General features: G+C 38.5%; 2 protein-coding genes across 4 annotated transcripts in view; one reads left to right on the forward strand and one right to left on the reverse strand.

Annotated features, from left to right (window-relative positions):
• Positions 1 to 113, forward strand: part of LOC109476558 — an 8,679-nt gene extending 8,566 nt beyond the window's left edge. Inside the window, exon 14 of the mRNA XM_019777578.1 lies at positions 25 to 113. Coding sequence (XP_019633137.1) covers positions 25 to 113 — 89 coding nt within the window. The remainder of the gene's footprint in view (positions 1 to 24) is intronic.
• Positions 114 to 1,921: 1,808 nt separating this feature from the next.
• On the reverse strand, positions 1,922 to 9,971 carry LOC109462391 (lysozyme g-like). Of its 3 annotated transcripts, XR_002139765.1 has the most exons (6): positions 9,836 to 9,971; positions 4,419 to 4,460; positions 3,669 to 3,752; positions 3,354 to 3,553; positions 2,537 to 2,676; positions 1,965 to 2,190 (listed from the first exon to the last, which is right to left on the reverse strand). XR_002139765.1 is itself a non-coding variant. In XM_019758942.1 (5 exons), exons 2-5 carry the CDS (start codon positions 4,450 to 4,452, stop codon positions 2,095 to 2,097), a joined length of 411 nt encoding a protein of 136 aa, XP_019614501.1. In that variant the 5' UTR covers positions 4,453 to 4,460; positions 9,836 to 9,971; the 3' UTR covers positions 1,922 to 2,094. The 3 variants fall into 3 exon arrangements, 2 of the variants coding, with proteins under 2 accessions (XP_019614501.1, XP_019614493.1); XM_019758942.1 differs by lacking the exon at positions 2,537 to 2,676 and having other exon boundaries at positions 1,922 to 2,190; positions 3,669 to 3,749; XM_019758934.1 differs by lacking the exon at positions 2,537 to 2,676 and having other exon boundaries at positions 1,924 to 2,190.
• Positions 9,972 to 10,637: the final 666 nt, after the last annotated feature.

Genomic DNA, 10,637 nt, shown 5'->3' on the forward strand with positions numbered 1-10,637 from the left:
AGAGTCCAATGTTATCCCTTTTAGATTCAGAGTCGACAGACGTTTACTTAAAACGTCTGTCGACTTACTTAAAGGCCTCGTCCTTTGGCAACTTTAGGAAGCTAGTAACCTAAAGGTAGAACTTATATCTTTCACTGTTATGGATTGGATATTATAGTGTGAGAATGTGAAATGTGTGCAGAGACTTTTGAGCGTATCAAAGTCGACATGTATATAGTAGTAACCCAACGGTAGAACATACATTTTAAATTGATTTGTTAGCATGGATAATAGTGTGTTTTTGAGCTTATGAAACTTTTTGAGTTATTTCTTGAATGTACATGTATTTAATATATGTACTAACTCTTTACATTATTGTAGGATCGATAGGTGGCCTTAATGGCGTTTTAAGTATGACTTTGTAAATATTTTGCACTTTAAGTCTAAGATGAGGGAGCTAGAATACTAAATGTAAAATCTGTAAATTTTTGTTTTATCCACGACTCCTCTGTCACTTAATTTAGGGTTAATGACCCATTCCGAGGTGTATATTGTGTCATAAAACCCGGTTGTTTCCTATAACCCCCGAAGAAAATTGCTGAGTGAGCGAAGTGTTGTGTCCCGAACCGTGCCTTGTCCCAAACCATGCCTGGGCATGATTTGGGACACACGGCGCGTGTCCCAAACCGTGCCTGGGGACTGAGCACAGTTTGGGACACGCGGGGACTGTCCCGAACCGTGCCTGACCGGGCACAGTTCTGGACACACAAGGGCCTTGTCCCATTCCGTGCTTTGGGGGTGGAGCTTATTGTTTTGAGGGAGGAGCCTTCTCGTGGTGTTGTTTACTGTTTTAGGCCGCCATCTTTGTTTTTCGTCGGGGCAAGAATAAGAAAGAATCGGTGCAATTCTCTACATTTTTACATTTCACGCTGGTCTACGACTTACATGTAGTGTCCAAACAGAGTGTCTTGTATCATTCTGCAACACAGTGCGAACACAGTTCTTGATACAACACAGCACGTAGTATACCCAAGACAGCAAACTGACCCAAGCTCAGTCCTGGAATCGGAAACAACACTTGCTTATCCGGAATGGGACGGGCACAGTTTGGGACACAACACGAAGCATTAATAGTGTACAGTAAGTCAAAGGTAGTCTAAGTCCAGGATATGACGAGGGTGAAAAACCTAACAGATCCACGTTACGCTTTTTTTGTTGGTGTTTGCATGCTTAATATTTAGGAAAAATGTTCAAAAGCGTGAAGTTTGAATAAAACGTAACGCAAAATTGAGCGTCTGTTATAACTGTGTTCCATGTATACAACTTACTTTCGGCGTATGTGTGTGTGTGTGTGTGTGTGTGTGTGTGTGTGTGTGTGTATGTGTGTGTGTGTTTGTGTGTATGTGTGAGTGTGTACATTAATTCTGTGCGTGCGTCTGTGTGTACATAGATTTCCTATCTGACAAAACTTACTGTAAAATTAGCATTCTAAAACTTAACGTTATGTAACTTCACCGGTTTACTTTAAATATTGGCCCAGTCATGATTTGAATTATATCGCGTATTTGAGAGTCTACAAAAGAAAAACATTTTCTCCGCTGTATTAGAGAAACTTGGTATAGACGATAATCGTTCATGTGTCGATTAGAAATAGTTTAAGCTAAACCTGTACCCACACATTTGATTCCGTTTGAAGGAAGGACAGATAAGGACATGTTTTTTTTTTAATTAACGTCTCTTCTAAAATTAGAAAAACGACGACTTTTCAATTGATAATATACTTCTGAAAGAGCATCTGATTCAATAGTTATAATTATAATGATATAGTTATTAATTTAGTGAAGCCGATAGTACACGTGTTATATAAATCCTGAATCCAAGGAATAGCATATATATATATATAAACCAATGCTAATAAATGTATATAACATCCCGGCTTCATAATGAAAAAACAACACGTATTATCATCACTTACAAAATCTCAGTTTTATTTCAAGCATAGATCTGTGTATATAAATCTGAGCCCTTCAAAAGAAACAAGTTTAAGTTGATTACATTTTACTTGACGACGCTGCATCTAATATCCATTTTGCCTGTACCATTTCGCTCTTTCCACTACATCATTAGCATAGTCGTTTCCTGTTGTGCCCACGTCCATGTTCTCATAGGTTTGCACATTGCCAGGTCCTGCATTGTACGCTGAAATACCTCCTGTTTAAAAAAAGAAATTGGAAATTGTTATAACTAAGACAAAAGATACATTCTATTAATAGTTTTACAACAACAACCTTAATATCCCTAAGACAATAATATATGCAATCATTTTCTGACGTAACATGATCTTACCAATTATGTATAATAAGATTAAAAAAACTGATGATGCTTTAGCCAAAATGTGTAAGATTATTTAGGGAAAGTTATACGTCGTGGAACTCTTTTGTAGTCAAAATAATACATGGTTAGACACTGTCCACACTGGCTGTTCTGTATTCCAAAATGTTTTAAGTGGCTCCCATGAGCCTTGTGGTGACCGATGAAGTAAAAAAAAGACAGTAACCTTTCAGCTGCTATTCTTTTGTCCATTTGGGGAATTTGTTTTCTATGGTCTTAATGTTTTCGACGAGGATGTCTGTGCCCTGGCGGATATGTTCAATACTTGTAGAGCCTCCTTGCGGTGTGTGGGAATTTTTTGTCAACCTAAACGGCAATATTGTTATACAAAATGAGTTTCATCACATCCAAAACATGTATTGCTTGCTAAATCAAGCAGTGATTTTGATCAGCTATGACCATTTGTGTTAGCAAAGTTCCCTACCTCTTTGTTCGATACTATAAACTGTAATGCTATGTTGATATGAAATTACAGTTATATCTCCATCATTCTTAAAGGTAAACCTACCAGGCCCCTGATAATTCGTGCCAAAAAAAATAAACGCTGCTGCTTTAAGAATTCTATATAAAGTAGGCTTTGAACACTTTCTTACTTCATTATTTACTGCCACAATTAGACCATGTTGATTTAATTATGTAATTAAAATCCGCGCGCATTAATTTCAATCCGTTTCCAAAAATGTTTTCTACCATGCTGTTAACTATACAAAGCAGCTCAGAAACAAATATATGCAGTAAATTAAAAAAAAAATGGAAACAATACTAATGTTCCAGAATGCAAAACATTCCAAAAGAGAAAAACGAAATCTTAAGGAATGAACATGAAGAGTATATTTTTTGGCGCTCCCATCAGTTCCGGCGTTGGATGCCATTCGCATAATCAAATCAACATACTATTAGCCTTCTTGCACGAAATTTAAAAGTAATTCAATTACGCAATATGATACGTTTGTCACAATTTATACGGTGAAAATCATCCACACCTGCATAAGTCCAAACCCATTCCCGTTATCTCCCCACCCATTGTTATCCAGTAGAGTGCCTCCGCGGGTCTCCCGGCTGATTATAGCTGCTATGATGGCTGGGTCAATGTTCTTTTCTTTTGCCACTTTCTTGATGATATCCTTGTACTTATCAACATTCTTCTTGTCTGTCTTTGCCATCTTCTGTGATGCAGCTGGTCCTGTATACGTAAAAAATGCTGGTAAGATATAAAATAAATTCTCTACCCATATAACCTTTTAGATACAAATTGCTATGATATAGAAACACAGGCAAAAAAAATAGATTCATTTTACCTTTGATTGTCAACTTGTCCTGCTTGGCTGTCTGTTCTGATGCACCGGTAGCGTCAACTTTTGTAAGGTCCCCGTAGTCACCTACTGGATGGAATCAGAATTACATTATTACGTCACAGTTTGTTTACCGCAATAGACCCAGCAAAAACCAAACACACCTGACTTTGAAAACTTGAAATGTTTTTTTCTTTAACTGACCGTTCTAAAATGTTCTAAAAAGATCAGGTAAACAAACTGTGACGTAATAATGTAATAGGTCCATTATGTTAGAAAGTTGTTTCCGCCTTAACAAAACGCTATTCTTGTACAACATTATGGTTGTACAAAACACGACACAAAATCTCACAGCATTTTGCTGAACCAAAGGATATAGTACTCTTAACCAATATTAAGAAGATGATAACTTATGTGTCATGAATATAAGAATTAATACTAATTAAATGTAGTTGAATATAACTTTTGCCAATAATAAAATCCATTTATTGAACTTAAACTAATAACTTTTCCTGTTAATTTAAGACAACTACTTCCCTTCGCTTTGCAGAGTATAGAGAGGACACCATCTATGAATGCGAATCAAGATTGTCTCGAACCTTGATAATGCGAGATGTATGTCGATTTTTCTTATATCTCCTCTAGTTTGTCTTTCAATTGAGACATAAGCACACTAAGCCACATACTAAATGGTTTGTGTTTTTTCTCAGATATATGCAGAAAAAAAGCAGTATAGGAGTAATATTTATTATTCACCTTCTGAGCCAGGAAGTTGCCCGGGTTCTTTCATCGTTAGTTCTGAAAAAAAAATCCTAAGATGCATAATTTGCTTCTTAATGTTTTAACAGCACCTAAGGTGCCTACTGTTTTTATGACTTATGCAGTTAAAAAATGTTTCAGTGGATGCAAGACATTTTATGCCTTACAATGAGAAGGAATCGCCTATGTGATGTTATCAATTGAAATTTCTTGAGATCAGTAGTTTAGGACCATAAGGGAACAGATTTGCAGAGAGTTTTTTTTATTTGTTAAACAAAGTGTAATTCTTTTGTGTTATTGATAAGGCCACACCAAGTGGTATTCATGGATAACGCATTGATTTGGCCTAAGCCCCTTCCCCCAAAAGATAGGGAGAGAGAAAGAGACAGAGAGGGAGAGAGAGAAAGAGAGAGAGAGAGAGAGAGAGAGAGAGAGAGAGGACCAAGTGATTGCGAAAAAATATGAAAATAAAAATATTATAAAGAAAATTCTGTACAAAATTTAAAAGCATGTATCCAAAACAATGGAGGGAAAAAAACGTCCGGGGGTATTGGGCCACTATACCTTTATGCCAAATTTAAATTTCATGTCTTTTACCCCCAAAACCAAGAAATTGAATCAATTTAACGAAATGGCAGGAGAAAAAGAAGAGAAAGAAGAAGGAAAAACAATATGTTTCACCACACCACCACGAACTTAGTCTGGTAAAGCCATCAAACAATCAACTTGTGTTTTACAAGTATTGGCTGGGAAAAAAAGAACTTCTTGGGCTGTAAATTGGTGGAAACATGTTGCTCTTTTAACGGATTTTTTCTTAATTTTTAACCAAATACATGTAGTTGAAGCATGTAGCTACAGATACATTTAGTAGTGTGGTAGGTCATTGACCTTTTGTTTACATTGTTCCCTATGGCCATGAGGGTGCCCTGTAAAAGGCGGCATACATTCTGGTGCAGTTGTTACGCACATGCAATCATGCACGTGCATCGGCGCACATGTAACTACTTGATATAATTCTTCCAACTAGTGTTAAATTTATTTTGATTTAGATAAATACCACATTTTGTTTGGAAATGTTCTGCGTGTTCTTAAATAGGGGAGTTGTTCTTTATTTGAAATTCAATTTTGGATTTGGTGACTGTACAAAAGTGATTTTGTGTACATGTATGGAGGTGTTTTAAATGGACCATAACATGATATGGGGTCACTAGAGGCCTTTTTTTTTTAAATCAAGCATTGGGCATGGCTGTGTGTACCGGAGGGGGACGGGTCCATTTTTGGTACGGGGGATGTGGTGAAGCCATTTGCTGCATTTGCTCCAAAGCAAATGCCGGTAATTCTAGTTTCAAATACATCCTTACTGGGAGCACGTTCGAGAAGTTTTTATTACAAAGTTCAAATTTGCTCTCAGGGTCTTTTCTAATATGCCCACCCCTGTGTCTGATTATAGAGGTCCATGGTCTGATAGTACATGTCACCTGTTTGGAATGTTGTCCTTTCAGTTTCTAAGGTCAGGCTTTAGTTCTACAAGCTTTAAACTTTAACTGAACATGGTCCCCGTTGTATGCATATAATGCTTTTCCAACTAGATTCCCTAGATTCAGGATTTATCTAACACGTGTACTATCGGTGTCACTACCTTAGTATACGTGCTCTGAGTGTATATGCAGTAATTATCACTGAAGTCCCTGTTTACATCCACCGTGTTTGCTACCACGTAACCTTGGCTAAGAACCAGTCACCTGTGTACGAAAGACCAAAGGTACAACTTCAACAAGGCTTCATCGGGTCAGTTTTCACCGTTCAAAACCCATTTTCACCCTTCAAAACCCAATTTTCACCCTTCAAAACTGAAATTTTCACCCTTCAAAACCCAATTTCACCCTTCAAAACTCAATTTTTCATCGTTCAAAACTTAATTTTTCACCCTTCAAAACTCAAATTTTCACCCTTCAAAACGCAATTTTCACCCTTCAAAACTCAAATTTTCATCGTTCAAAGCTTAATTTTTCACCCTTCAAAACTTAGTTTTCACCGTTCAAAACCCAATTTTCACCCTTCAAAACTTAATTTTTCATCGTTCAAAATTTAATTTTTCACCCTTCAAAACTCAATTTTTCACCCTTCAAAACCCAATTTTCATCGTTCAAAACTTTTTTTCACCCTTCGAAACTCAAATTTTCACCCTTCAAAACTCAAATTTTCACCCTTTAAAACCCAATTTTCATCGTCCAAAACTCAAATTTTCACCCTTCAAAACTCAAATTTTCACCCTTCAAAACTCAAATTTTCATCGTTCAAAACTTAATTTTTCACCCTTCAAAACTTAGTTTTCACCGTTCAAAACCCAATTTTCACCCTTCAAAACTTAATTTTTCATCGTTCAAAATTCAATTTTTCACCCTTCAAAACCCAATTTTCATCGTTCAAAACTTTTTTTCACCCTTCAAAACTCAAATTTTCATCGTTCAAAACTTTTCTTTCTACCCTTCCTAAACTACCAAATTTTCATCGTTCAAAACTTTTTTTCACCCTTCAAAACTCAAATTTTCATCGTTCATCGACTCGTCCCCAGGATACTATGGTTGGCTCTTCCCAGTATGCTTTGCGCGGAGCACGGTCTCTTTCCCAGGGCAGTCAAATACAAACACGAATACGCTGTTATTCGCTGCAGTCCCGCCGTGCCCAGAACGTAATTTTATATTATACCGGACGCTGTGGAAGGAAAACATTTCCAACACGGTTCCAACCGCACCAAGGCACGATTTTCAACCGGCTGTTTTTGTAAGTTAGAATGGGGAGGGAGGCCGGGGGCGTTTCTAAGTACTTAGACTACGTTTCTAAGTACTTAGACTAAGTTAGAGTAGTTTTTTTCGTGTTTATAAATTATGTTGTGGACAGAGTCCGACGGACTGTTGTTGGTTTCTTGTAACCCCAAAACGTACTGCTCCATTGGTTTTGGAGTGGCGGACAGACGTATATTTTCCGACATAAATTCCCAACTATTTTCCACTGACACAGTTTCTCCAAATTGTTACATAAGGGGGCACACCCCAGTTTATTTTGGGTCTCAATTCGATTCTGCATACCCTCAACTCTAGCGACCGTCTCTTTCAGGAAATACCTCTTAAGCCAAAACACTTTGTTTGCAAATGAAGGATATCCCTCTAGCTACGAGAAAAAAAGAATTTCAATTTCTTTCACCTCTCACATTTTAGTAAATTTTAGGGGGAAATAGAATTTTTCGATGAAAAATGATGCCAAAAATTGGCCATTTTCACGTGGAATTAAACCCATCACCCAGATTTTAGCCACCGATATGACTTATATGGTCGGAAAGAGAAAACCCTTATGTATTATTAAGAAAAGTATAAAGAAAATCCTAACACTGAGATTATCACAATAGTACGTCGCGCGAGGCATAGCTACAGCACCCCCAGAACGCATACAAGGCAAAACTAGGTCAAACCGAAGCACCGCGCTCAGGGCGGAAGGACACCCGGAAGTAAGCCTCGGGCCCGAAATCAATTTTCACCCAAAACACGCCACTTCTTACACTTTCCAGCCATGTTAGTAGTTAATCCCATTTTGCAGCAGATTATGAGAGATGTAAACTCAAACATGAACCATCGGAACCCCTTCGTCACTTTTTTTCCGGGCACTACAGTGGATCCCCTGTCGCGGAAGAATTGGTGTGTGCACCGATAACTGTTTGGCCCTGGGGAACTTTCGGTGGAGAGGCAGCCCCATTCACAGTTTGACCACAACAATTCAGACGAAAAAACCTAACCGTTACTAAACTTAGAGTAAAAGTAGAAACACTCCCCTCCACATTCTAATTATGCGCAAGGCAAAACATGTCATGTCATATTCATAACAATGCAACAGACAGCATATAGGATGATACATTTGGGGAAGGTAGGATACCGGTAGTTCACAACAATTTGAGAAGTGAGAAAGAGCAGGGTGGAAATTAAATGAATAAGAAAAGCCAAGGAAAGGTGAGACAATCTGTGCACATTAATGAATGAATTACAATGAGCTCTATGCATAAGCAACAAAATGTGGGCTACGAAAAGTGTAAAAAGTTTGGGTCAGCAGAAGCTGCAACTTAAGAATGCAATGGGTAAGATTAGCTAGTGATCGCGCCAAACAGTTATGTAACAATTTGGAGAAACTGTGTCAGTGGAAAATAGTTGGGAATTTATGTCGGAAAATATACGTCTGTCCGCCACTCCAAAACCAATGGAGCAGTACGTTTTGGGGTTACAAGAAACCAACAACAGTCCGTCGGACTCTGTCCACAACATAATTTATAAACACGAAAAAACTACTCTAACTTAGTCTAAGTACTTAGAAACGTAGTCTAAGTACTTAGAAACGCCCCCGGCCCTCCCTCCCCATTCTAACTTACAAAAACAGCCGGTTGAAAATCGTGCCTTGGTGCGGTTGGAACCGTGTTGGAAATGTTTTCCTTCCACAGCGTCCGGTATAATATAAAATTACGTTCTGGGCACGGCGGGACTGCAGCGAATAACAGCGTATTCGTGTTTGTATTTGACTGCCCTGGGAAAGAGACCGTGCTCCGCGCAAAGCATACTGGGAAGAGCCAACCATAGTATCCTGGGGACGAGTCGATGAACGATGAAAATTTGAGTTTTGAAGGGTGAAAAAAAGTTTTGAACGATGAAAATTGAGTTTTGAAGGGTGAAAAATTGAGTTTTGAAGGGTGAAAAATTGAGTTTTGAACGATGAAAAATTAAGTTTTGAAGGGTGAAAATTTGAGTTTTGAAGGGTGAAAATTTGAGTTTTGAAGGGTGAAAAAAAAGTTTTGAACGATGAAAATTGGGTTTTGAAGGGTGAAAAATTGAGTTTTGAAGGGTGAAAAATTAAGTTTTGAACGATGAAAAATTGAGTTTTGAAGGGTGAAAATTGGGTTTTGAAGGGTGAAAATTTGAGTTTTGAAGGGTGAAAATTGGGTTTTGAAGGGTGAAAATGGGTTTTGAACGGTGAAAACTGACCCGATGAAGCCTTGTTGAAGTTGTACCTTTGGTCTTTCGTACCTGTATTGTTGAGTGTTGTTTGCCATGCCTACAGTTACTCATACTTCAGAGACGATACCAACGTGAATACACTCAATCATTCAATCAGGGGAACACAACCGACGTGCTTTGAACCCACGTACCTTTTAATACATGCAAATCTTTCCCTGCTTCACAACGTGTTGCTGCGTACAACAAACACTACTAGTACTGTTCGAAAATTGTTGACCCATGCACACTTTGTACAGATATTTCTAATTCTGGCCTACGCACACTTCGTACTGAAACGCGGGGATCACTATACTTTCTCAGCGCGATAACTATCATGAGAAACAAAAAAATATGTCTACAGGATCTGTAAAACATATTTACCTGTTTAAACGTGGATTTCAGCGACCCTCTCTTGCGGAGTTGTGTGCTGCGTACTGCTCGAAAACCTGTTGAGCTAGTGTCTAGTACGTTCTCAGCTTTCTCAGCTACGCCCTTTCTAGGGCCGGCCGCGGGGTGTGTTGACAATATTGGCTTGGCTTATGGAGGGCGTTTTCATTCTAATTCTTTGCACGTAGCCAGGATTTTTTAATGTCTAAGAGCGTTCACAGCCGTCACACTCTGCATTTTTGTCGTAAGGTTTTCAAAATAGATTTTAGGCCGGCCATGACAGCATGGCCTGTGGACAAAGGGTACATTGGGGTACTTTGTCGACCAATTCATCATTTCTGTAACCACGATAACAGGCGTTACGGAGGGTGGTAACGTTCGCCAAATATTTGTTATTGCATCGGGGTTTCAGCGAGTTTTCGGCAATGGCAAAAGCCACTGAAAACGTAAAACTATGCTAACTTTTTATTATTTTTTTTAAATACTTCCTGTAGCATCGGTAGAAGGCTTCCCAGAGAGCGTTTACATATTCAGAATACCAGATGAAACCGGTGAAAGCGTGATTCGGGGAAAACGAATACCTCATCTAGTCCACGTGCTACACGTTCCTTCCAAACCGTGCCCAAGAACTATCCGGTTAAGCTAGAAATCTTCATACTTTAATAAGAATACACAAGATGGCGTCGTATTAATGCCAAAGGTTAACGACCTGTTTGCTAGTGCCACCAAATCAACACCTCCCCCCCCCCCTCAGCGTATACCGAATGCCAACTTGGTCCCGCCAGCTGCAAACGCT

The sequence above is a fragment of the Branchiostoma belcheri genome, unplaced genomic scaffold (genome assembly GCF_001625305.1).
Source record: "Branchiostoma belcheri isolate BF01 breed outbred unplaced genomic scaffold, Haploidv18h27 scaffold1, whole genome shotgun sequence".
NCBI lineage: Eukaryota > Metazoa > Chordata > Leptocardii > Amphioxiformes > Branchiostomatidae > Branchiostoma > Branchiostoma belcheri.

Excerpts from the sequence above, each read along its gene's own strand:
- LOC109462391 (XM_019758934.1), bottom strand. The coding sequence starts at position 4,452 with ATGAAAGAACCCGGGCAACTTCCTGGCTCAGAAG. Across the intron at positions 3,554-3,668 it reads GGACAAGTTGACAATCAAAG|GACCAGCTGCATCACAGAAG; the intron begins GTAAAATGAATC and ends TTACGTATACAG. Across the intron at positions 2,191-3,353 it reads ATGGGTTTGGACTTATGCAG|GAGGTATTTCAGCGTACAAT; the intron begins GTGTGGATGATT and ends TTTTTTAAACAG.